The sequence below is a fragment of the Merops nubicus genome, unplaced genomic scaffold (assembly GCF_000691845.1).
Source record: "Merops nubicus isolate BGI_N331 unplaced genomic scaffold, ASM69184v1 scaffold4426, whole genome shotgun sequence".
Classification (NCBI taxonomy): Eukaryota; Metazoa; Chordata; class Aves; order Coraciiformes; family Meropidae; genus Merops; species Merops nubicus.
The window spans coordinates 33,067-58,639 of record NW_008614203.1 but is presented as its reverse complement, the minus strand read 5'-3'; the positions used below and the strand labels follow the sequence as shown (position 1 = coordinate 58,639).

Genomic DNA, 25,573 nt, shown 5'->3' with positions numbered 1-25,573 from the left:
CCCCCCAGGTCCCTCAGCTGCTCCTCACAAGCCATGTTCCCCAGACCCTCCCCAACTTCCTTGCCCTTCTCTGGACCCACTCCAGCCCCTCAGGGTCTCTCTGATCCTGTGGTGCCCATGACAGAATGGCATGAAGACTTTTCCAGAAGCTCGTTCTGGTTTATTCTTTTGGAGTGAAACGGGGCTGATCTGTGGGGCTCTCATACACCTCTGCCAGGGGTCATCAGTTGCATTCCCAGCCTGCTCTCCCTGGTTTCCTGGGAGGAGTTCCTCTGTCTGCAGCCTCTTTTCTAAGCATGTTGGTCTTATTTGGTGAATTCAGCGAGTTCACTGGGTCGTGCCATTAATCTGGAGTCTCTCTTTCTTCCCTTAGTGGTGTGAGGCAAGCTAATGAGTTCCTTGTTGACTAAATCTGCAGGGGGGACACCTTGCTCCCAGGTGACCCCAGTTTTCATAGTAAATGTCTGAGGAATTGAGAGGTGACCTTTTTTGAAATGGAAAGGTGCAGTTACTGAAGAATAATTTGAAAGCCCAGCCTGTCTGTGCTGTGGGAACAGATGATGTCTCCCTGCAGGGTGAGCACGGGAGTTCCTCCTTCAGATAAAATCCACCCAGCAGTGTGAGGCACAGGTTTGACAGCAACAAGTCAAGTTTTGTGGGTTTACTGGACTTTCCTTTAAATGGAAACTTCAGCCCTGTATAGTTTGGGCTATGATCTGTCCTGGGCTCAACAGCCCTGATGGAGAAAAGGCTAAAGACTTTTTGCCTGTAGAAGTTAGGTGCCTGGTTAGGAGTCATGGACCAGCTGTGGCTCAGGGAGGGATTTTGCTGTGGTGGTTTTGTGTGGCACAGGGCGTGCTGGATTATGTAGAGAGGAACTGCAGTGCTCTGGGGATTCTCTTGCTGCGACAGTCAGCAACAGTGACAAAAGTCAAACTGCTGGCACACGTTGTCCTGTGGTTTCAAAACCCATCTCCTGTATTTTCCCCTTGTCCTGGAGTGGAGAGGAACTAACCCAAGTCTACGTGGAGATGTCTTTCTCTTCTGCAGAAAGTGCTGCAGTAGGACAGGTGGAGTCAGCTTTTGGTCATTTGTCTCTGAGAAATGTCTATGAGGTTCAAATTTACCTAATGCAAGATCTGTGGAGAATAGACAAGAACCTGCTCAAGTGCTGAAGATACTGGAGACTTGGAAGAAAACTGGATGGCCAGAGCTCCTTCTGTGTAGCTTAACCTGCTGTGCCTCACGTGTAGCTCAGTTTATATTGCTGGGTGTTCTTCAACCAGGCTCTGAAATGCTCAGAAAGTGATCATAGAAGCACAGACTGGCTGAGGTTGGGAGGGACCCAGAGATCAACTCACCCAACCCCCAGACATGGGCAGGGACACCTCTCAACCAGAGCATGCTGCTCAAGGCCTCATCCAGCCTGGCCTTGAACACCTCCAGGGAGGGGCATCCACAGCCTCTCTGGGCAATCTACTCCAGAGTCTGGCCACCCTCACACTGAAGAACTTCTTCCTAAGATCTAAACTTGCTCCCCTTCAGTTCAAACCATTTCCCCTGGTCCTGTCACTGGGCACTCTTGGGAAAAGTCTCTCTCCAGCTTCCTGGAGGTTCCCTTCAGGTGCTGGATGATGGAGAGGAGCTCTTTAGATTCCTGGAACTTGGAACTCAAGAGAAGGAAGGCTGACAAAGCAGTAAGTACAAACCAGCTCACCAGCAGGGGCTGGGCTGGTGGCTGCAGGTGGCAGTTGGACACCTTGCAGAGTGTCGAGTCAAGCTGGAAAACGTTTGAATTTTTCTTCCACTTTCTGTCTCTCTGTTGTTTTGCTGGTAGCTCCCAGCCCTGGGTCGGGTCACTCCTGTGTTCACCCACCAGCCAGGTTCTGCTGCCAGTAGATGGGGCAGTTGGAGACTGGCAGGGCTGAGAAAGGGCCAATCAACACAATAACAAATAAAAGCAGAGCGAGGCTCTGAAGAGGCCTCTATGCTCTGGGAACATCAAGCCAATTTTCCCTGTATCTTAATTTCCATTCTCAGCTTGCTCACACTTGTGCATTAAAAACTCCCATGAAAATTTAATTCTTGCTCCTTTTTCCCTACTTCAGTTTTGCCTCTGAGCACTGAAGGCTGAGCAAGGCTGGGACTTCTTCTAAAAGGAAGATGAGAGATTGACTTGATTTGTCTAAAATAATTGAGCTTCTGATTGCATTGGAGTCCCTCAAACTTGAATTTAGGAAACAGAAAAGACAACTGGAGAGAAAACGTGTTGTTGTGACAATAGCACTTGTGTGAGAAAAGCTGAGGGAAGATGTGAAGCCTTTGGAGCAGGCAGTCACAGGCTGGGCCTGCTGAGGCTTTTCTTTTCCAGCAAAATGAACTGAAAGAGGAATCTGCACTTAGGGGTTCTGTTCCTTGATAGCTTTAAATGTACATCTTCATTTCTAATGATATATATTATGTGATTTATTGCTCTCACACAAATCACAAGACTTTCAAAAAGAGATTCAGTAATTATCTGAAGAGCTTCAGCCTGGGAGTAACCCTTAATAACCCTCAAAATAACTCTGGCTCCTTTGTTAATGGCGATAAGAATTTGCTGCTTATGAGTTTGGTTAAATTGAATTAAGCCCGACTTCCATTTTAAACAGCTAATTTTACTGTCTTTTGTTCCACATCTTCTGGATATCTTCTCCTTCAGATTTATCCTCCACGCTCTTTTTTCTTCTGTGATAAAATGTTAGTGAGATTCCAGGCTGTAATTTTCCTTCAGACCAAACCAAGTGAGTAAAGCAGATGTGGTGTGATTTAACCGTGGCAACTTGCTGGCTCCAGGAGAATTTAGCAAGTGAGAGCTGTGTCCAGTATTAGAAAACCCAGATGGCAGTGGAGACATCGCTGTGGGAGTCCCCTCCAGTGGTCGCTCTGGCAGCACCAGCAGAGAACAGGCTCTTCAGGTGGTGCCTTGGGGTTCATTCCCTGTGCCTGTGGGCTCAGCATTGCTGTCGTTGTCTTCGTGAATGTAAACAGAGCAGCTCTAATGTTAATAATGAACATTTAAAAATTAAAATGAGAAAAAAAGCTGCCATAAAACTCTGTTGCTTTTCCCAGCCTTGGAAACGTTCCCACGGGCTCCTGAGAGTGGTGCTGTGTCCCCAAAAGGGGCACAAGGGACACCCTCTGACAGAGGCTGCGTGTCCCAGTCAGGCTGTGGACAGGCCGTTGTCATCTGCTGAGGGCTCCCCCTCAGTGACCCCAGGAGAAGGTGATGTGACACGTCTGCTGGCCATACTCAGGGCACTTACCAGCTGGAGGGGACGTCCTGGGCACATTGTGGATGCAGGTGGCCGTAGGTGTGCGATGCCACCCGGATTTGTACCAGCAGCCTTTGACCTCGAGAGGCTTTGGCAGGCAGAAGCTGTGAAGATGATGCAGCAGCGTGAGGGTGCTATGAGGGCCCAGGAGACATGAGGAGCTGGATGGAGCCCCTGTGTTGACAGTGCTGTCTGCCAGTGAGGCCAAGCTGATCTCAGACTGATCCCACCACTCCTTCCCTGCTGCTTGCCGCCCCCGTGCCCGTCACATCGCTTCTCTGCCTCTAGGGAGTGCACTGAGGCATCTCCAGCTCAACCACCCACCCCAAAAAAAACAAACCAAAAAAACACCTCCCACCAAAAAATAAAAAAAAAAAAAGAAAAGGCTGTTTTCTGGCAGCTTAGTTCCACAACCAGCTCACCTTCCTTCAGATGAACATTGCCCCTGGGCAGGTTTTGATTGGATCTGAGGAAGAATTTCTCTCCTGGCAGAGTGGTGAGGCCTTGGCCCAGGCTGCCCAGGGAGGTGGGGGAGTCCCCAGCCCTGCAGGGGTTCAAAACCCGTGTGGAGGTGGCACTTGGGGCCATGGTTTAGTGGTTGTGGGAGTGTTGGGCGATGGTTGGACTTGGTGATCTTAGAGGACTTTTCCAACCTTAATGCTTCTATGATTCTGTGTTTCCTGCTTGTAGCTGAGTCATGCTGTGGGGGAAGGTGGAACAGGGAGGTTTGGGTCCTGCCTTTTCAGCAGCAGGTGCAGGGGGGCACCTGGTTGCTTATCATCTTTTTCTTCAGGAAATTCTGTGAAAACATATTTTAACCTAAACAAATATAAATACCCATTTATTGTTGAGCAAGGATACCAGTTATGTGCATCACTATTTAAAAGTATGGCCCAGCAATGTACGGATGATGGAGCAACTGTTTGTTCCAGGCATCTTGTGCCCCAGCCTGGAGACCTTGAGCTTCATGGCTATTAGAGTCACCTTAAAACTTGATTTGGTAACTCCCCTGCATGTGGGGAAAAGCAGTAACACAAAAAAACCCCAAACTCTTCCCAATCCTTCTGCCAGCATCACAGAGAATCTGTTTGTGCTTTGGTGAGAACACGATCAACTTCAATGCAGCTTCACTTCACCTTGCAGGACGTGTCAGAAGAACTTTATATGGAATTGATTTCCTTTTAAAGTCCTGCTGGTTTCCTCAGCTGATTTCCATAAGGGACCAGAGGAACTGAGGAATTCTGTGTCCCTCTGGAGATCCCAGTCTCAAGTGTGGCTGGTTTTCCCCCCTTTGAATGGTCTTCCAGCAAACATCTCTGCAGTTTGCTTAACAGACAAGTTGAGACAACTTTTTGTAGGGCTGATCTTGTAAACTGAGTATTTTGGGTTCTAACCCTGTCCTTGCACAATTTGGGGTTTGTTTTTTTTGTGCTCATTCATGTGTATCACAGACAAACTGGGAGGACCCGATTCTGCAGCCGTTGCTGCTGGTGCTTCCTTAGTGCTTTCCTGGACTGGGATTCTTTTTTGTTATGCTTGAACTTTCCATTTCTGAAAAGCCACCAGTCTGGCCAGGCAGGGGCACAGGGACGGCTCCCGTGCACGTGTCCCCTCCCAGCAGGACACTGGGTCTAAACCACAGCCCCATGGAGGGGGTTACCAGCTCTTTTATGGGCATGGATGGTGAGCTACCCACACTGGGCGTGCAGATTTGGGGCAAAAATAAGCACGTGGTGATTGCTCTGTGTTTGCTGAAGTATTTGGGGATTTTTATTTCCTTTTTGCCACGATTAGACCTGTCCTCCCTGTGCACGTTGCAGTGGTGTTTGTGCCCTTTAGACAAGAGGAACGTTGTCTGGGTATTCGTGTGGCTCTATTTTTGCTGTATCTGCTCTTTGTTGTAGAAGAAGCTGTCACAACTTCAGAAGTGTGGATGGAGCTGAATCCTCAGGGCTCCAGTGAGCAGACGTGGTTTCAGCTGCTTGCTGTATCTGCTCTTTGTTGTAGAAGGAGCTGTCACAACTTCAGAAGTATAGATGGAGCTGAATCCTCAGGGCTCCACTGAGCAGACGTGGTTTCAGCTGTAGCAGCTGCTCTGCCCGGGCAGGCTGCAGGGCCTTGGGGACCACAGTCCTGTCTCCCAGAGATGCCTCGGGAGGACAGCAGCAGCAAGTGTGCGTCGTGCCTCTCCTCACTGCCCTCCCCATCCCCTCCGACAGTTGGACTGGGGATGACCTAAGCTGGGCATGGTTATTTGTGTTCACCAGCACCTGCTGGATTTTGTTGCCCTGAACTTGTCCTCAAACATGTGCCTCCAGCTTTTAGGGTTTGTAGCTGCCTTTGGCAAGCTCAGCTAACCACTGCGTGGAGAGATCTTGCTTTCTTTGGGCCCTTGCATCTGCCAGCTTCACTTGATGCCCCCTTGTTCCTGTACCAACGAGGCAGGACTTTGCCCAGGGTTCTGTGGGCATCTGTCACATCCCCTCTTGGTCCCTTGATCCCACAGAGGTGTGTCCTTGCTTATTTAACCTCTTCATGGTTGGAGGTTGTTCTGTGCTTTCCCTGTAGTCTTTACCATCAATAAAACATTGAAGATCATGAAATAACTTGTATTTTGGTATCTTCAGGATGAAAAGCTCTGCCTTGAATTTTCATGGGATGGGAGAAGGTTCCTGTCACCTTCTAATGGCACCAACCTTGTTCTGTTGATTGCAAAACTTCTCTGCTTCCTTAATGCAGGAGCTCTGGCAGTCCTCTTCATGTGTTCATACAAACTTGCCTCCATTCTCCCAGCATCTTCCTTCCCTGGTCACTGCCAGAGGCGGGAGATTTTGGAGAGTGCAACCAGGATGGAGTGATGGGATGCCCTTTGTCAGGACAGTGGGCATCAAGTGGACCTTAGTAACTCCCTATGAGGAGGATGACAAAGAGCTTTCTTGAGGCTTTCAGGCTGAACTGCAGCAGCTCAAGCTCTGTGCAGCAGCATGATATCTGTTCCCCAAAAGGGTTGTGAAGACCTGGCCCAGGCTGCCCAGTGCAGGGGTGGAGTCCCCATCCCTGGTTTCAAAGCCGTGGAGATGTGGTGCTGAAGTTCAGTGGTGACTGGGCAGTGCTGTGGTTGGGGTTGAACTTGATGATGTGAAAGGTCTTTTCCAACCAAAACAGTCCTGTGAATCTCTGCCACGTGCTGCAGCAGGACGAGCTGCAGGAGAAGCCAGGACCAGCTCTGGCAGAGCTCCACGTCCAGCACGTCGTGGGTGTGAGTGAGTCTCATTTGTGCAGGGTGCTTATAACCAACACTCCTGTGATTTTTATGTTTATCCCTGGCCATGGTCTTGTTAGTACAACCTCATTAATCTCCTAGTGGGACCCTCCTCTCCTTCCTAGCTGCTGGAATATTGCTTCTACCAAGCAGAGCGGTACAATGAACATTGTTCAGCTGTCTCATGTGGCAAGAGAAAACAGCATTTAGTAAATTAAGCAGCTCTTCCCACTCGCTGGTGAAGTGCCCTGTGGTGGGGTCTGTTAGGCTGGGGAGGCTTTGATGTGAAACCATTTGCCTCAGACCTCCTGCGGGCTCTGAATCGAGCTGGGAGAACGCTGCTCACAGGCCGGGGGGTGTGCGTGTGCCCGGCGGGTGCAGCCGCCCCGGCGTCACCGCCACGCTCTGCCAGGGGACTGCCCCTTTCAAAGGCAATGGGGAGCAGTGAGAGGCGATGGGGAGCAGTGAGAGGTGATGGGGAGCAGTGAGAGGTGATGGGGAGCAGTGAGAGGCGATGGGGAGCAGTGGCACTGAACCTGGGTTCAGAGGGGAGCGTGTGCCCAGCCCCTGGCAGCAGCACCCGCAGCTCCCGCGCCAGCGTGTAAGAGCCTCGCTGGAGAGCCTGGGAGGCTGGGCAGGAAGGTTCCTGTCTGGGTGAATTCCTACCTCGCTTTTCTTTTATTCTTCGCAGTTCGGATGCCTGGAGGGCAGCCTGTGCTAGGGCAGCATGAAATATTGATCGTGGAAGGGCTGGGGGCAGCGTGGAGGAGGCCTCGTGGGAGGAGCTGTGCTGTCTGCAGCGAGCAGAGAATAGCTTCCCAATGGCCAGCTGCTTGCAGGACTGCTCCAAAACATAAGGCTGGGGTTTAATTTAGACCAGCTCGGTTTGTTTGCTGAGTTCTGGGCATTTCTTCCCTCACTCGTATGGTTAGGCCTGTGCCTCTGTGGGTTTTCTTCTGCAGTTGCTGAGAATGCAGCATTTAGGTCAAATCTAGATTATCCCTTTTTCCATGGAAGAACTCCAGGCCAGGCGATCTCTGGGCCCACCCTGGCTGCTTGGCTGGTTCCCCCTGCACTCTGCAGGGCCTGTTTGATTGGTTTCCTTTTTTTCTTCCTTTTTAATTTTTTTTTTTCCTTTTTCATTTTTTTTATGGGAAATTCTGAGCTCAGAAGCAGAGCACAGTCAGCAAAGGAGCCTATAATGCACAGGTTGGTCTGTGGGATTTATAGTGTCCTAAGGTGATGGGCTTGGTCTGCATTAGGTTTCTTTAAACTTAGAAACTTTGTTAGAAGCTCACTGAGGTATTTAAGCTGATTCTAAAGGCACGTCCAGGTCTCCTTTTCCATTCATTGTAATGTTAAGTTATTAAATTTTAATCAGAAACCATGTGAATTAAACATCCTTCAGAAGAGATTTCAGTGCTTCCCCTAAGGTAAGATGGGACTCTTGGTGTGGATGGACACTCAGTTTCTTTTTGTGCCCATCACAGTTTTAGAAGCTGCCAAAGCAGAGGTGGGAGCACCGATGGGACCACTGAGTCCCAGAGCTGTGCAGGAAGATCTCTCTTGGTCTGGAGCTTTTCATGGTCCCAGTGATCCGTTCCAACTCCCTGGCCACAGCTGAAGGAGTGAAAGAGGCTGTGGCAGAGCAGACAGCAAGGAGCTCTTCTCCACTGGAAGCAGCCATAGAAATGCTCTTTGTAATGTTCAGGAGTTTTGGCTGAATTTCTTGTGGTGTTCAGATATTGTGGTTTTTGAACCTTTTCCTTTCTCTCTGTCCATCCTCCCAGCCCTTTAGTCATAATTTGACTTGCCCTCTTTAATTTGTCTTCCCCTGACCTTTAGGAGGCCAAAGCATAGAGGAGAAGGCAGAGGTGTGAAAAGAGATGAGGAGAGACCGTGGGTGGGGACTGATGGGGGGGAATGTGGTTTGGTTGGTTTATTTGTTTGGGTTTTAAAAAAAAGATAAAGACTCCTTTTCTTTCCATTTCCAACATAATCACAGTTATAATTATGTCTCTGCTCGTGAGTCCTGAATTTGCTCGTGGTCCCCTTCGCTGTGCAGTTTTCTTCTTGTGACCACTTTTCTGCCAGTATCATGTCCTCCGTCGTACCCCTTGTGTCCTGCACACATCTCCACCTCCTCATCCCCCTGAACCCTGCCAGATCCTTCTGGTGTCCTCTGCCTGCCTGGCTTGGCACAGGGTGTGGTGTGGCTGTGCCTGGCTGGGAGCTCTGTGTGTGCTGGTTGGGGTTTGGAGGTCAGTGAAGGCAGATGGCTCTGCAGCTCATCCTGAAGCCTTTCCAGGGATGTCACTCCAATTCGAGGCTTGCTCTACCCTGCTCTTGATTTTTCCTGAAAGATACATGGACTTGCCTCTTTGAGTCTCCTGCTCCTCTGTCGGATTTGTTTGAAGCTGGCCAGAGATTCAGAAGATACCAGGGCAGTCTCAGGAGGTCAGGTGGGGTCAGGGCTGTCTTTGGTCCCTTTGGGAAGCCAGGTTAACCAGAAGTGAAAGCCACAGAAAGGTGGAAGCACATATCATGTTCCTCTTGCCTGCAGGAGGAATGACACAGGGCACTGCAATGCTCAGGCTTGTTTACTCTGCCCTTGCAGGATCTGCTAAATGCCAAATGCTGCAGCTACCAGTCTGCTGGGGTGTAGCTTTGATTTAAGTTCAAGCTGAAGGCTGCTCGCTGGTTGTCAGGTTTCAGAAGGGTGATGTATACGAGATGCTGAATCCTTCTGAAACATATGAACATGACTTGGACTTTATCTTGGGTACAGAGGGCCAAAAGAAGGAATTAGGACCCTGGACACTAGGACTTTGTCTTCGTTCTGTTGGGTTTTTGGCGTGCAGGTCTCCCCTGTTTGGCCATGGTTCTACCATTGTCCTCCAGCATTTAACAGAAAAGCAGCTTCTGCAACGTGAGAATCTGTTAAATGCTGTGAGAAACTTAGCTCTGGAAATGTGATTTTTTTTTTTAAGTTTAATTTGCTTAATGTTCTTGAGTTACAAACTGGAGGTGAGAGGAAGAGCTGAAAAGGTACATGGAGAGAGCGAGCGCTCTCCAAGCCTGGGAGAAGTGTGTGTTGGTAGGAAACACTCCAGCACCTTTGTTTGGCTGGGGTATGGTTCTGACCCATTGCCACAGCTACACACCACCAAGTGGCTGCTGAACAAGGAGCTGGTTGCTCTGATAGCCTCCTCCTGTCCCCAGGCTTGGATGGTCCATGTTGCTGGAGGAGTCTGCTAGACCACCAGGCAGTCAGCCTGCCTTGGCACCTCAGCCTAACCGAGGGGCTGCTTCAAGCAGGACTGAGCCCTGTGGTTGAGATGAAAAACACCAAGCCAGAAAAACAATTCATTTCAAAAGTGTTTGTACCCCAGTTCCCTGGGAGGAGTTTGTTTGTCTTTGGCTTCCCCCTCGCTCCTGGGAGGTGCTGCCGTGGTGGCTGTTGCCGGCTCTGTGCTGGGGGTGAGGTTATGCAGTTGTGACAGCCTGAGGATGAGCTTTTCATCAGTGGCTGGCTGGGTGAGGAGCCGAGGGGCACGGCTCGGCCGGGGAACTGCCGTGGGCAGGCTGGTGTTTGTGCCAGTTGTGACACTTCTTGCTGTGAAGCCAATTTCTGCAGCGATGCAGCTGACACGACATCGGGGCAATCTGCTGCAGCCCCTTTGTTCCACCGGTGTCTGACTGGTGTGGAAAATAACCACAGCAAGAGATTTGCCTCGCAGCGTGCCTGCTGCAAGCACAAGGAAGCAAAAGCAAGACCTTGTTTTGGATCTACAAACAATTCAGAGAGGGTGTGGGTAAAACTGACAGAAGGGAAGCCCTACAAAGTCTTTAGCAGCTTACACAAATGTACCGTGGCCGTTCTTTTCTTGAGATCCTTTGTAATGTTCAGAGGGCTGTTTAGCTGCGACCTGGAGCCCTTTGTTCCTCATTCCTATTCTTATTAAATTAAAAAATGAGAACTTGGCAGTAGGTCTTCACTCAGTTTATCTTGTTTACTGTCCATACGTTCCTAACAAGTCCATCTTGTGACGCTTCGGTTTAAATATCTCAAACAATCCAAATTGCCCTCACTTTTCTTTCAAAAAAGGGTACAAATGACTTCAGTACTCTTTAGATGCTCAATTATTTTATGCTAGTTGCTGATTCTGTCAAATTCACATAGTTTCTGAACCTGATGTGCCCTCAGACACAGACATGCCAGGTTCAAATCAGCCTTACACACTTTGGGTGGAATCCAGACCCTGTGCGAGTGGGTTTTAGCTCATGGAGTCAGGAAGCCCAGAGCTTCTCAGGGCCTCTGATGACCTTTATATGGCAACGTTCTGGTGTCTCTTTGTGACACACAGGTTAGATGGAACGAAAACTACAGTTGTAACTGAGTGCACTAGGAGTGACTACTAAGAACAGAGAGTGGCTCCTGGCAGGGGCCGGGGGCTGCTAAGGAGCATGTGGCCTTTAGTCACCTTGTGGGTGTTGAGTTGTTCCCCTGGTTGCTTGTTTTGCTTCATTTTCCTACACTTTGCTGTCCAGGACCATTCCTCTCCTCCTCTTCCTACCACCCATCTACAGCAGACAGTACAGGAGTGAGCTGGGCTCCCTCTGCCTCTCAGCCACGTGGAGCTGCAGTGTGGCCTTCGCCTCGCTGAGTGTCCCAGGGAACAGCGTGGGCTGATTTCGTGTGTTTGGAGGAGCAAGTTTTATCTTGGAATAAAGTGTTGGAGGTTGCAGGCTTACAGTGAAATACGAGTTGAGGGATGGATCAGCTCAGCCCTACCTCAGATGTTTGGGCAGCATTGTGCAGGGGTTTGACTCTCTTCTGGTGTGCTTGAAGGAGCAACAAACACACCAGTTGGTGGTTGGTGCTCAAACAACTCCCCAGGCTCTGCCAGAGCTAGGTGGATTGTGTCTCTTGTGGATGGGATATAGCCCATGCAAGGACAGTCAGGCCAAAGGAGAACAAGGAGGGTTACTCTGACGGAGGTTGGAAGAAGAGAATCCTCTGCTTTTGGGGGGTTTGGGACCCAAAATCTTCATTACCTCTTTGAATTTGAGTGTTTAGAGGAGAGCAGCCCCTCAGTCTGCGACACTGTTTGCTGCATGTAGTTTTTCACAGCCATACATCAGGATTATCAGTAAAGCTGTCAAGAGAACTTTGACATCAGCTCCATAAAGGAAATATGTTGGAAATTGCCTCAGGTAATTAATTAATTCTTCTGTAAATAGAAGGCTTGATATGCATCAATGGTGCTATGGGATGTTCCTCAAGAGGGAAATAAACCCTCGAGTGGGGCCTGTAGCAGCCAGTGAAGCACTCTCCATGTGCAGGAGGCTCATTATCCTTCCACTTTAATTCTACAAGGAAACAAAACCAGAATCTTCATCTTGGCGGGTTGTGTTGGAGGGAAAAACAGCTGCTGAGGGATCCCCTGGGCCCTGCACGTCGGTTTGAGCACACTCAGAGGGATCCATGCTCTGGTTCCAGGGTAGAACCAGCACAACCTGGCTGAGCCACCATGCTCCGTCACACTGAGGCCTTCAGTTGGGGCTTGGTAGCCACAGGGGGTCACACTGGCACCCCACTGAGTCCCAGGGGGTGTTGGAAGAAGCCCAGAACTCACAGTGTTTTCTGCCTGTGGTGCTCTCCAGGCTCTAAGAAGTCTTGCAGTGCTGCTGGTGGAGCTGGTCTCCCATCCAGCAAGCTGGGAAGATGCCGTTTGGTTTCCATATCTGCTTGATTATCAACCTGCAGCCAGAAGTGACATGCCCCAAACTCCTTTCAAAGTGATCTTGTTTTAATCAGAGTTAAATTTGTTTCTAGATACACTGGTAAAAATAGTGGGGGTTTGGTGACCTTTTAATTGGATTTGATTGACAGAAGTCACTTCCTTTAAAATAAAAGGGAGACCAAGCCCTGGAGCAGCTGCCCAGAGAGGCTGTGGAGTCTCCTGCTCTGGAGAGATCCCAAACGTGGCTGGCTGTGACCCTGGGCACCCTGCTGTGGGGGAGCTGCTGGAGCAGGGGGTTGGATGAGATGATCCCCAGAGGTCCCTCCCAACCCCACCATGCTGGGATTCTGTGACATCAAATACATTTGTGGATTTCAGCAGTATAGAAGGAGTACAGGAAGGAAAAAAAACCACAAATCCTGCTTTTTATTCCTTAACCTGTTTCCCCACTGGCCTAGGTCTGGAGGGGCACTCTGGCCCGGCTGCGCTACCGGAGGACGAGGGCTGCCCTCACCATCCTCAGGCACTACCGCCGCCACAAGCTCCAGGCCTACGTGCGGGAGCTGGCCCGGCGCTTCCAGGGCGTCCGGCTCCTGCAGGACTATGGCAGGCACCTGCAGTGGCCCACCCCACCCAAAGTGCTGCGCCGCTTCGAGGAGGCACTCCAGGCCATCTACCACAGGTACCCAGCAAAGGGTAGGACAAGAGGGAGCGGCCTCAAGTTGCCCCAGGGAAGGTTGAGGTTGTCCCTGAGGAACAATTTCTTGCCCTGGAGGGTTGCCCAGGGCTGTGCCAGGCTGCCCAGGGCAGTGGTGGAGTCCCCACCCCTGGAGGGGTTTCCAAGCTGTGGAGATGTGGGGTGAGGGACACGGGGCAGTGGGGACCTGGCAGTGCTGGGGAAAGGTTGGACCTGATGGTCTTAGAGGTCTTTTCCAACTAAGACAATTCTGTGATTCTGTAAAACCTCTTGTCAGACAGAGGAGGGAACAGCTACTGCCTGTTCCAAAAAAAAGTTTGAAAAAATGGCTGAAGAACATTAACTGGATGTCATAGGTGGAGATACCAGTGGCTTTTGGTACCCTTGACCAGACAAATAATTATTCTGTTTCAAAGGTGTAGTCAGGATGGGTGCTGTATTTCCTTCCTTGGACCCTTTCTGACAGGCTTTAAAAGAAAGAGGAGCTGCTGTTAGAGGAGGAGGAAGAGAAAAGGAATCCTTTCAACTTCCTCAAGACTTCTTATAGTAAGCCAGTGTTTTCTGCTGTAGAACAACAATGTCCCCCTATTCACCCAGATTCTGTGTGCAGAAGTATTTTGTACCTCTGTGACAACCTCCAAGTATGTAAAAGCTAGTGATTATTTTCTGGGGTAAGTTCTACACAAAGCAGTTACGATACCAGTTTGAAAAAATATTACTTCTGGAAGTTTTTGAACACGAGAAATGTTGGCTGGATGGGGCCTCCAGAGATCTCCAGTCCAGCCACCTCGAGGGGGATCACCACCAGCACTGGACCAAGGCAGCTGTGGATTCTTCCCCAGTTGTCTCTCGAAAGCCATCCCCAGCCTGTCTGGGTAGAGAGGCCTCCTCCCAGAATAAGCTCAATTACCATAACTACAAAATTTTAGTTGCTAAAAGACTTTCATAGCATTAGTCCTGGAGACCTGGTGTTGCTCCTGAAGGCTGAAGTGTGCTGTGGAGTGATGGATGGACTACCCTGCCCTGTTCTGTGTTCCAGTTGGTTACCTTTCAATTGTAGGGCCCAGCTCCAGCTATTAAAGGAGAATCATGTTGTAAATGAGCCAAAAAACAGGCTTGCAAAAAACTTTATTGCAAACAGATGTGCCAGTAGTTGACTGCTGGCTGTGGGATGGGGAGTGTACCAGCCAAATCCGTTTGGAGTCAGAGGTGACGGGTGACTTCAGTGATAACTGACATCTCCAGCTGGATGAAGGCAATGGAAGGTCTTCCTCTCCCCTGACGTGTGGTGTAGGGGTGTGCTGGTGCTGATCTGGCAGAAGGAGCCCTCGTGGTGCAGGCTGAGGAGCTGACTCAGGCGTTCTGTGGCAGGTGGAGAGCAGGGGAACTCATCCGGAGCGTCCCACCAGAAGTCCTACCTCAACTGAGGGCCAAGGTTGCTGCCATGGAAGTGCTGAAGGGCCACAGAGCTGATATTGGCCTACAAAGAGCATGGGAGGGGAATTACATCGCCCTGGTGAGTACAAGTGGAGTGAGCAAAGCCGTGGCTGAGGCTTAGGATGCTGAAAGGGTGGAGATTTGGAAAAGTGACCTTTGGAAAAGGGGAGGGTTCAGAAGTGCTTTGAAATTTTCTCCATAAATTGATCAATAAATTCAAACAATCATAAATATGATTCTGTAAATGGGTTTATATAGTTTCAGTCTTTGACTTGTACTGCACGAGGAGTGATCTTTCTGAATACCAAGGCCTAGCCTGAGCTTCATGAGCAGCATGAGAAGGATGAGTGGTGCCATCAGCAGGATCTTCAGGTGGCCCAAGCTGGGAGAGAGCCGGTGTAAAACCAAAATTCTAGATATAATGGGATGTTAAGGAATAGCATAAAATTAGAAGGAACAAAGAAATTCTCTCTAGGCAAGTTGCACTGCTTCCTTTTACTCTATCCTTTAAGCATTTTGTTTTGGTAAGGGTGGATTTTTTTGGGTTTTTTTATTCCAAAACCAAATAAAACTCTGCTGCTCTTCGCCGAGGCAGAGGCTGGAGGGAGCCTCTGGTGCAGCCCTCCCAACCCACCATGATGTGTTTGGGTGCCTTCCTCAGGACCAAGGGGAGTCACGTGCCTGTCTTTTCTCTTCCAGAAAGCTGGTAGCCCTCAGGCCACGAGCTCCTTCATCCCTGTGGCCAACGAGCTGAAGCGGAAGGACAAGTACATGAACGTGCTCTTCTCCTGCCACGTCCGCAAGGTGAGCGGCGCCTCCCGGGCTGCAGGGGAGGCCTGGCTGGGGACACGCCTCTGAGCAGGGTGGAAATCTGGGAAGCCAAGGATGAGCTCCTCGCCCTCGGTGAGGGGTGATCCTGCTGCACTCCTCTGCCCTGGTGGGACCTCCCCTGGAGTCTGTGTCCAGCTCTGGACCCCCAGCACAGGAAGGACGTGGAGCTGTTGGAGCATGGCCAGAGGAGACACAGAAATGCTGCGAGGGCTGGAGCAGCTCTGCTGTGAGGACAGGCTGAGGGAGTTGGGGCTGTTCAGCCTGGAGAAGAGGAGGCTCTGGGGTGACCTTATAGTGACCTTCCAGTACCTGAGAGGGGCTACAGGAAAGCAGGGGAGGGACTGTTCACAAGGGTTTGGAGGGACAGGACAAGGGGTAGTGGCTTTAAGCTAGAAAAGGGCAGATTTAGGTTAGAAGTTAGGAAAAAGTTCTTCAATATGAGGGTTACAGACCACTGGAACAGGTTGCCCAGAGAGGTGGTGGAGGCCCCACCCCTGGGGACTTTCAAGGTCAGGCTGGATAAGGCTCTGAGCAGCTTGATCTAGTTGGAGATGTCCCTGCTTATGGTGGGGGGGTTGGACTAGATGACCTTTGGAGGTCCCTTCCAGCCCTGACATTCTGTGATTCTATCCTGGAGATGGTTGAGCAGGCAGCAGCTCAGAGCAGAGCCACTGCAGGGAACAGGGTCGGAGATTTTTTGATGGCTATGTAACTTTGAGCCTCTTGCACCACAGGGGGTGTGAGGGGCTTCTGTGGCCTCTTCGTGTTGGAGGCATGGAAAAAACTCACTTGATTCTGGGTAACTGGTTTGGGTCCATCATGCAATGGGTTTTTTCCATCGTGGAATGATCTTTTTGTTAAATTGGTTGAAAGGTTTAAAAAACTAATTAGAAAAATGCACTCCATTTTTTTAAGGGTAGTTCATCATGAGGTGAGTGATGCTGGGTGTAAATGTCAGTCAGGAAAGGGTAGCTGGGATTTGACAAAGCCAGCAGACAAAACCCATTCCAGTGGCAGGCTGGGGCTGCTGAAGTTTGAGTGGTTTTAAGAAGCTGTTTATTCTTTTCATCTCCAAAAATGTGCTGTTATGTTGGTCCCCGCGTGCCGGGGTGCCCCCCGTGCATGGTTATTGGTTCTGATTCTGCACAGATGACACTGAACAGTAACAGCAAAATTCATCTGGCAGCATAAAATCTCACTTTATAACAAAACTTCTCTGCTAGTGGTAGGGAGTTATGTTATTTATTTAAGAGTGATTTATAGAAGTCTCAAGTCTCTCTATTTATAGGAGTCTCTTACCTTCCAAACAGAAATATTTCAGTAGAGTATTTGTTGCTTTTACCATGTTCTCTTTAGGAGCATGGCTTGCTAGTTGAAAGAGTGGCTTGAGTGAATGTTGGGATATATTGTTGGGATTTAAGGAGGATCAGGTGAGTCCCAATCCAAAGCTGCTCTTCACAGCCATGCAGTGGTTTGGCTGGAACCTCCATTAGGGACAAGGAGATCCAGCAGAATTGCCCCCTGGCTTTTTTTTTTTCACTTCAGGCTGAAAACAAAAGAATTCCTCTTCTGATTCATTTGCTGAACTAGTTTCTGATTGTTGCTGCTTCTGGCTAAACTGGAATAATGGTAAAAATACAATAGTCAGTTCTTAAAGGTGTGATTACAGGAATTGTTCTTCTGAATGGGAATGGAATGAGAGGGAGGGGAACTCCTCAGGGAAGGGCTTCACAACACAGGCTGCCCAGCGTGGGAGCTGAGTTTTGCTCACTGTTACACAGCTCCTGGGCTCTGAGGTCCTGACGTTTCTCTCTCCTGCTGCTGAGTCAGTTCTGGAGGACACTGCTGTGCTGGCACAGGGGAGGCACATCTCTGCCCACAGACCCACACTCGCCCTGCTCAGGGGTTGTGAGCTCAGGGCTCCGGCCCCTCGGCGAGGTCTGAGCAGTCCTGGTGTGTTTGTGGTGTCTGAAGAGATCTGTGAGCACATGAACAGGCTGTTTCTCTGTGTCCTGTTCCTGGGTTTATTTGTACAGAAAAAATATTTTCTGCTGGGGTTTGTGGCATTGGTTTTCCCAGCACTTCAATGATAGAAGCAGTCTGGAGATGGAATAGGTGTCACTGCTCATCAAGTGGATTTCTTCCTGAGCCTGGAAGGTTATTTCAGTGATTTCAGAGGTGAAGAAGGCTTTAGCTTGCCATGGCTGCTTAGAAAAAAAGTTAAAGTCAGAAAATGCTGCAGAGACTACAAGGTTATAGACTGGCAGTCCTGTGGGGTTTCAATTATCTTGTAACATTTTTGATCTTCTAAAGGTTAAATTGTTGGTCAGTCTCTCCTGTCCGAGGGGTCAGGCTTAATCCCCTGCTGGAGTGCTGAGGCAGGGACACCTTCGTGTGGCTTGTGGAATCATGGATCAAGGCAGCACAGGCAGGAGTGTGGAGCATCTCTCCTCCAAGGAGGAGGTAAAGTCATTTCAGCATCGCTGGTGATGGTGAGGACAAGGCTGTGACTCTGCAGGATCTGTGGTGATGGGTGTGAGCCTGCTGGTTTCAGCACATCTCCATGTTGAGACTCGAAAGCAAATGACCCCTTACACATCACAGAATCACAGGATGGTTTGGGTTGGAAGGGACCTTAAAGATCATCCAGCTCCAAGCCCCTGCCATGGGCAGGGACACCTCCAACTAGACCAGATTATACAAGGCCCCATCCAACCTGATCTTGAGTGCCTCCAGTGGTGAAGCATCCACAGCTTCCCTGGGCAACCTGGGCCAAGGTCTCACCACCCTCAGAGTGAAGAACTTCAATCTAAATCTCCCCTCTTCCAGTCTGAAGCCATTACCCCTTGTCCTGTGACAAGCCCTTGTCAAAAGTCCCTCCCCAGCTTTCTTTTAGGACCCCTTCAGATACTGGAAGGCCACAATAAGTTCTCCACTCTTGGATGTGATACCTTTTGGGTGAACCAATTGTCTTCCCTCTTATATGGACAAGAAATATCCAGAAAAGCCTAAAGTGAACAAAGGAGAGAAGAGAAACAACCCTGAGCTTTGGAAGCTAACAAGACAAAGATTTGACATTTCAAGACTTAGCATTTCACTTTCCAACCAAAGCACTTCCTTAGGGATTCTGCCATGACTTGACTTGAGCATCAGATTTGCAGACTAAGTGAAAAGTGCTGTAGAGCCTCCAAGTTACTCTGCTTGGGCTGCCAGAGCACCCTCGTTACCCTGCAAACAGCATTAGCCTTTTCCTCTTCACATGCAGCCAGTTCTATCCTGAACTGTCTTTATAAAAAGAAGGGGCTTCTCTTGTCACAAGTAGAAGCTGCATGGTTCTGCCTCTTAGCCCAAAAGTGATGGTGACCTGAGGGTCAGCTTTCAGTGCTGTGGGGCAAGGGGAAATTAGAATCATAGGCTAGAATCACAGAATCATTAAGGTTGGGAAAGACATTCAAGATCATCAAGTCCAACCATCACCCAACACCCCCATGGCCACTGAACCATGTCCCCAGGTGCCACCTCCACACGGGTTCTGAACCCCTGCAGGGCTGGGGACTCCCCCACCTCCCTGGGCAGCCTGGGCCAAGGCCTCACCACTCTGCCAGGAGAGAAATTCTTCCTCAGATGCAACTGAAACCTCCCCTGGGGCAACTTCAGCCCGTTGCCCCTTGTCCCATTGCTGGTTCCTTGGGAGCAGAGCCCGACCCCCACCTCACTCCAGGCTCCTGTCAGGAGCTGTGCAGAGCCAGAAGGTCTCCCCTGAGCCTCCTCTTCTCCAGACTGAACCCCCCAGGTCCCTCAGCCACTAATTCTTCACTTTTCTTTTTTAAAAAATAAAAACAAATGAAATCATATTTTTTTTTCCTTTTAGCCTCATCCTTCTTTAATTTCCTCATGTCATCCCAAACGTTACTGGCCCAAGTGTGGTGTGTGGTGGTCAGAGCATTTGAAAGGGAGCAACTTCCACTGCAGGGAAGTTTGTCAAATTTCTGCTAAACCTGGTTTGTTGTGGGTTTACAAATTGTTTGTTTTTCAGCTGAAGTTTGGAAGAGTTACAGGAATGAAAATGTGATTAATTATTGGGTGACTTCATTGCCTCTCTGAAGTAACAGTCTTTAACAAAGCTCTGCCAGGCCACAGAACCAGGCTGCTCATTTCACTCGTGGTGTCTTTTCCTGACTGAGCCTATCTGAGGATCCCTGAGCAAAGCCTTGCTGTCCCTGCGGGTCCCTGCTCGGGCAGGGGGGTGGTGCTGGGAACAAGGGGCACTTTGGTGAGCTGAGGGGAACGTTTTGTTTCTGGAGCAGCACCAGACTTCCCTTGCAGCCTTCAGGAAGGGACCGACTCATCACACCACGTGTGGAGTAGGTCCTGACTGTCCCCAGCAGCACTGGGTGTCTGCCCTTCAGAATGTTCACACTGCAGTGTGAGACACTTCTTCCTTGGAAAGGAAAGAAATTAAAAGGATGAATACTGGGCAAATTGAACAGACACCAGTGAAGCCTGGAGTCTGTGCATTTGAAAATGTTGATGTATGGAACATGTCTTAGGACCTGTAAGATATTTGCCAACTGTAAATTCCTTGAGGTGGATTTTTTTAGCTGATGATTGATGTTGTTTTGGTGCAGTGAGACCAACCCTCACCAGCCAGGGAGCTGCTCCTGAAGTATTGAGAACTGCTGGTAAAGGTTCCTTCAGCTCGAGTGTGTGGGGTCTTCTTTCAACAGCCTGAGATGAATAACAATGGGTCAATCTGTTTGGACCCAAGCTTTTATAGCTCTTTGTATGGAAGGTCTGTGAAGAGATTTTGAAGTCTCACTGATGGCAGGTGCATGTTCCTGCGTTCTCACAGTGGGTATAGCTCCAAGCAGATCATTTCTGCCTGTGGAAAAATACATCTTTTCTGAGCGTCATGGTGCTCAGCATTTTGGAAAGGAAATTTTAAATCTTTTTGCCTTGGGAAACCAAATGCATATTTCCTGCACACCACCAGAACTTGTTGTATTACCTAGGAAACAACTGTTCCTATTTTTTTTTTTTTTAGAATAAGGCTTTTCTTCCCTCTTTCTCCCCTGTCATTTGTGCACCAGCTCCCTTGAGAGGACCACTTCACCTTCTCTTCCAAAGCCCAGTGCCCTGTGGCATCCAGAGGCCTGCAAAGCTCCTTTGGAGGTTTTTCTCCTGGACCTTCATTTTCCCCCATAAACCAGTCAAGAAGCTAAATTAAGACCAATCCATATTTGGATCAACAAAGATATAAATAAAAAAATGCCCAGAAGGTGGAGAGAACAGAATGCTAGGAAGGGCTGTTCTCCAGGAGGGTATGAGCTGTATCTGAGAACATGAGGCTTGTCTCTACTCCTACAAAATCAAGGAGCAGTGACATGGGCAATGGTGCTGGCACTTGTCTGGGTCTCCTCTGGGTCCTGCCCAACGTGGCAGGTTTTTTCTTGAATTGTATGTGGGATTTAAAGCGTGCCTGTAGGACTGGGACGGGGTGACAGCCCCTGTGAACGTGCCTCCTGCCAGGACCTGCAGGACCTTCTGAGGGGGGTGGCTGGTGGCAGGGCTGGGTGAGGCCATTGTCAGCCTGGGCTCCGTGCTGGAGGTGGACACGGACAACGGGCAGGATGCTGTGATGGGACAAGGCAGCAACAAGCAGGATGGTGGCGGGGGACGGATGGTGGGGTCGTGTTTGGGAGCCGTGGCCACACAGCACCGGGTCTGGGGGTTGTGTGGGGCAGGTCACAGCCTGGCAGGCTGGAGAAGTCTTTGCTCGGGCTCCCAAGACACAGGGCATGACGTGCTGCAGGCTGCACAGCCAGGTTACAGGCTGAGGAGCCTGTGCTGCTCTGCTCAGACAGCTCGGCGTGTGGCACCAGACTCTCCTAACCCACTTTCTCTGGACCATTCAGTGTTTCAGAGCCTTTATTTTTTTTATCCCTCATTCATCTGCTTCCTAAAATAATCCCAGTTACTCAGCATCAGTTCTTGTGAGATTTTCCAGGCCCTCAGTCATGTTCTTTACCTCCTCTGACCCATTAGAGTCTCCTTCACCCTGGTGCTTCACACGCTACCCAGGTGAGACTGTGGCACCCAGGACACTGTTCCCCATGCTGGTTTTATCACAGGCTTGTTTCGAGCTGCCTCCTGTGTTTGTGCCAAGATCTATCCAGAGCTGTCTAAAATCATCTTCAGTTGCTTTTCCTGAGTTGCTGCTGTTAATTTGAAGCTGTCATAGAGCTCTCCAGTTTGCATTCTTTGCCTGTATCTGCTCTGAACTTTGTCACTCTGCTGCCTGTTGACTGAGAATATTTAAGTTCTCTGGTCGTCTCCTGACTTCACCCAGGAAAATCCTGTTTATGTTCATCCCCTCATCACGTCTCACCCTTGTCTGCCCTTCTCAGCTGATTCATAAATATCTCTGTGACTCTGATACTCTGATGGCTCCAGCTTTGCCTCAGTGAAAAATAATTTCTATTTTGTGTCCTACTTTCTCATTTACTTTTGACAAAACTTTGCCTCTTGCCTGGTGACTGTTTAGTACCTGAACTCATGGGGCATCTGGAAATCTAAATGACATCAAGCAGAATCATGGGCACACTGGAGACATTCAAGAGATGGATCACACCAGATAATGAAGGGACCAGAACAACGCTGACATGGCGAAAGGCTGAGAGAGCTGGGGCTGTTCAGCACAGAGAGGAGTCCCAGAGAATCCCAGTGTGGTGGGGTTGGGAGGGACCTCTGGAGACCATCTCATCCCACCCCCTGCTCCAGCAGCTCACCCCCAGCAGGGTGCCCAGGGTCACAGCCAGCCACGTTTGGGATCTCTCCAGAGCAGGAGACTCCACAGCCTCTCTGGGCCGCTGCTCCAGGATCCAACACCCTCCCAGCAGAGCAGTTGCTCCTCCTGCTCAGGTGGCACCTCCTGGGTTCCAGTTGGTGCCCGTTGCCCCTTGTCCTGTCCCTGGCACCACTGAGCAGAGTCTGGCCCCAGCCTCTTGCCCCCCGGGGCCCTTGAGCTCTTGCTCAGCACTGCTCAGATCCCCTCTGAGGCTTCTCCTCTCCAGCTCAGCAGCCCCAGGGCTCTCAGCCTGGCCTGGCACAGAGATGCTCCAGCCCCTCAGCAGCTCTGCAGCCTCTGCGGGACTCTCTCCAGTAGCTCCTGGTCTCTCTGGAACTGGGGAGCCCAGACCTGGCCCCAGTCCTCCAGAGGTGGCCTCAGTGGGGCAGAGCAGAGGGGCAGGAGAACCTCCCCTGACCTGCTGCCCACACTCTTCTCCCTGCGTCCTGGGAGACCGTTGCCCTTCTTGGCCATGAGGGTAGAACAGTCTCTTTGGTGTGGTATTATTAGCTTCAGTCTTCCTGGATCTTCCCCAGGTCAGGCGTTCTTGTGAGAGTTCCACATTTGGTATCTTGTATCATTTGAATAAGTGCATCTTGAATAAACAGTTGCATATTTAACTATAATTTTTCAGAGGTGCTTATGTGGCATTTGACAGCAGTTTTGGTGACTTCATTTGTCAGGTACTGGAGGAATGCTGGTGCTGGAGGCATAGTTGGTAGCCAAAAATACACAAGAATTCAGAACATGGGAATACGTAGAATTATTAGAAATTATATAATTATGTGACCACTACACATGGGTTACTGCTGGGCCCTGTCATTACTTTGCATCATTAGCTGGTGCTTAAATAACCTGTTCTTCCAGAGCTCTTCCCACATGGAAACTGGATGTGTGAACTGCAACAAAATACTGGGGTGTGAAGCTGTGCACGTGGCTGTGTTCAGTGCCTGCTGGGGGGCTCACTCCTGGCTGTCTTCCCACAGTTCATTTTTACCTTATCAGAACTATTATCTATAATTCGTATTTTTAAAAAATTAAAATGAAAAGATTTAGGGTTGATCCACACAAAACCCACAAGTCCACTGCAGTACAGAGCTTCTTTGCCCAGAACTGAGTGCCTGGTCCTGCAGGGGGTGCCCCAGCTGGGGAGAATTTGGAGTTCAAAATGAAGTGAACCAACTTCTGGAGTATGCCTGAGATTGTTCCATGAGGCTGGGACATGTAGATACAGATAATCTCTGCTGCTCTTGGCTGCCAGAGAGATTACAGGGGATAACACAGTGGTTTGCCTCAGCAGGCAATTAATGGCTCTTCATTGAATTATAGCATCTATCTATAATTGGTCTTAAATTTACAGCTGTAGAGCCCAGTGGCAACGTTAAGATATTAAGATATTAATGCTTCCCAGTGGCAACCCTCAGCTGTGTTTGCTGAACTGCCAGAAACTGTCAGAAAAGCTCAGATGCTGGGCAGCCTCTTTTTGTGGTAGCATAAGGGCTGATGAATTCCCAGAACGGTTGGGGTGGGAAGGGGCCTCTGGAGGTCTGTGCTCCAGGCTCCTGCTGACGTGGGAGTGGGGTGAGGTAGCTGAGGCTCTCAGTCAGCTGAGGATGAAGGTTACACGGCCTCTCTGAGCCCTGTCCTGGGGCTGCTGCCCTCCTGGGGAGACTTCTTCCCTTCTGTCCTGTTGGGCTTACTCCTGCTGCATCTTTTGCCTGTTGCCTCTTGTCCTTTTGCTGATAATTCTCTGAGAATCACAGAATCATAGAATTTATTTGATTGGAAAAGACCTTTCAGATCATGGAGTCCAAGCATTAACCCCAGCACTGCCAGGTCCCCACTGCCCCGTGTCCCTCACACCACATCTCCAGGCTTGGGAACCCCTCCAGGGGTGGGGACTCCACCACTGCCCTGGGCAGCCTGGCACAGCCCTGGACAACCCTCCAGGGCAAGAAATTATTCCTAATATCCAAACTAAACCTCCCCTGGGGCAACTTGAGGCTGTTTCCTCTTGTCCTGTCCCTTGTTCCTTGGGAGCAGAGCCCGACCCCCCCCTGGCTCCAGGCTCCTGTCAGGAGCTGTGCAGAGCCAGAAGGTCTCCCCTGAGCCTCCTTTGCTCCAGGCTCAGCACCCCCAGCTCCCTCAGCTGCTCCTCCCCACACTTGGGCTCTAGACCCTTCCCCAGCTTCGTTGCCCATCTTTGGACACGCTCGAGTGAGAAGCCAGGCTCCATCTCCTCTGTACCCCACCTTTGTCACAGGGTACAGTCGTTTGAAGGTTAAATCACCTTTGCCTCTTTTTGCAAGCCAGTATTAAAATTACTTGAAGGGCACTGTGACTTTCTTAGTAGTAAGTACCTCATTGGAGTGGAGTGGGAGTCAGGAGACTGGAGTCCAGATTCAAAATAACCTGAGAGTGGTTCAAGCATTTAACAAAAACCAAATCAACTAAAAACCTCATTCAGTGTCAGTTCACCTTAGAGGTGCACAGATGCCTCTGTCTTGTTTGGCCTAGAAGGTTTCTGGGTGCTGTAGCTCTGGTCTCTGTGTTCCCAGAACAGCCCTAGACAGTGTAGCTGGGCAGTGAGCTCTGGTGTAGAGAATTTCCTTTGAGGAGCCTGAGCCCACTGGTCATCCTTAGACATCCTGGCCTTGAATGCCATGGCCTTGACAGAACACTAAGTCAGGTTAAAATCTGGGCTGGTGTCCATCTCTGTAGAAGAACCTGCTGTGCTCGTGGTCTGGGGCAGCTGAGCTGATCTCCCAGCCTGGTGCTGCTCAGCAGAGCTGTCCTGGTTTATCACTACCCAGAGCCTCTCCCTCCCTCCCTGCAGTGCCTCTGGTGCTTGTTGTGCCCGTCCCTCACACAGCCCACAAAAAGGGCAGAGTTTTGTCAGGGCTGATGAGCACAAGAGTTAGCTCAGGGTACAGGCCTAGGACCTCCTGGAAGGGGCAGCAGGACCTTGTTCTGAGTGGCAGTGAGCCTTTAGAGCAGGCTGGTTACCTCTCAGCCTGTCTCTCTTGCTCAGGGAGGGTGAGGGTTGTGTTCCATGCCCTGTGCAGCCTGAGGACACTCCAGCTGGGCCCTTCTCCTTGCCAAGAACCAGCCTTGCCTTGCTCCGAGCAGCTGCTTGCCGAGGTCCCTGCCCACAGGCTTGCTCACTGAAATGGTTTGAAACTCCTGCTGCTCCTGGGGGTGGAGACTGGAAATCTAAAACCAGGAGGAGCCTGAATGAAAGGGGCAGAGACCTGTTCTATTCCCACTCCCCTCTGCCTGCTGGGGTCTGTAGAGGGGAGGGGAGGCCAGGCCTCTCTCTGCTGGGGTCCTGGCCGTTTGTGCTTCCCTGTGCTGCACGTGGCCATGGCCATCTTGGGCCCTGGGCCTGAGCTACAGACCCTTCCCTGCCTCCATCCACGTCCAGGGATTGTGCATCCA

General features: G+C 50.2%; 1 protein-coding gene across 1 annotated transcript in view; it reads left to right on the top strand.

The window, feature by feature from the left end:
- LOC103774707 (unconventional myosin-Id-like) overlaps nt 1-25,573 on the top strand; it is a gene marked incomplete at both ends in the record, with an annotated part of 42,051 nt that overhangs the window by 8,723 nt on the left and 7,755 nt on the right. The window contains 3 exons of the mRNA XM_008942129.1: nt 12,782-13,005; nt 14,392-14,536; nt 15,157-15,261. Of these exons, the coding sequence (XP_008940377.1) occupies nt 12,782-13,005; nt 14,392-14,536; nt 15,157-15,261 (474 nt within the window). The remainder of the gene's footprint in view (nt 1-12,781; nt 13,006-14,391; nt 14,537-15,156; nt 15,262-25,573) is intronic.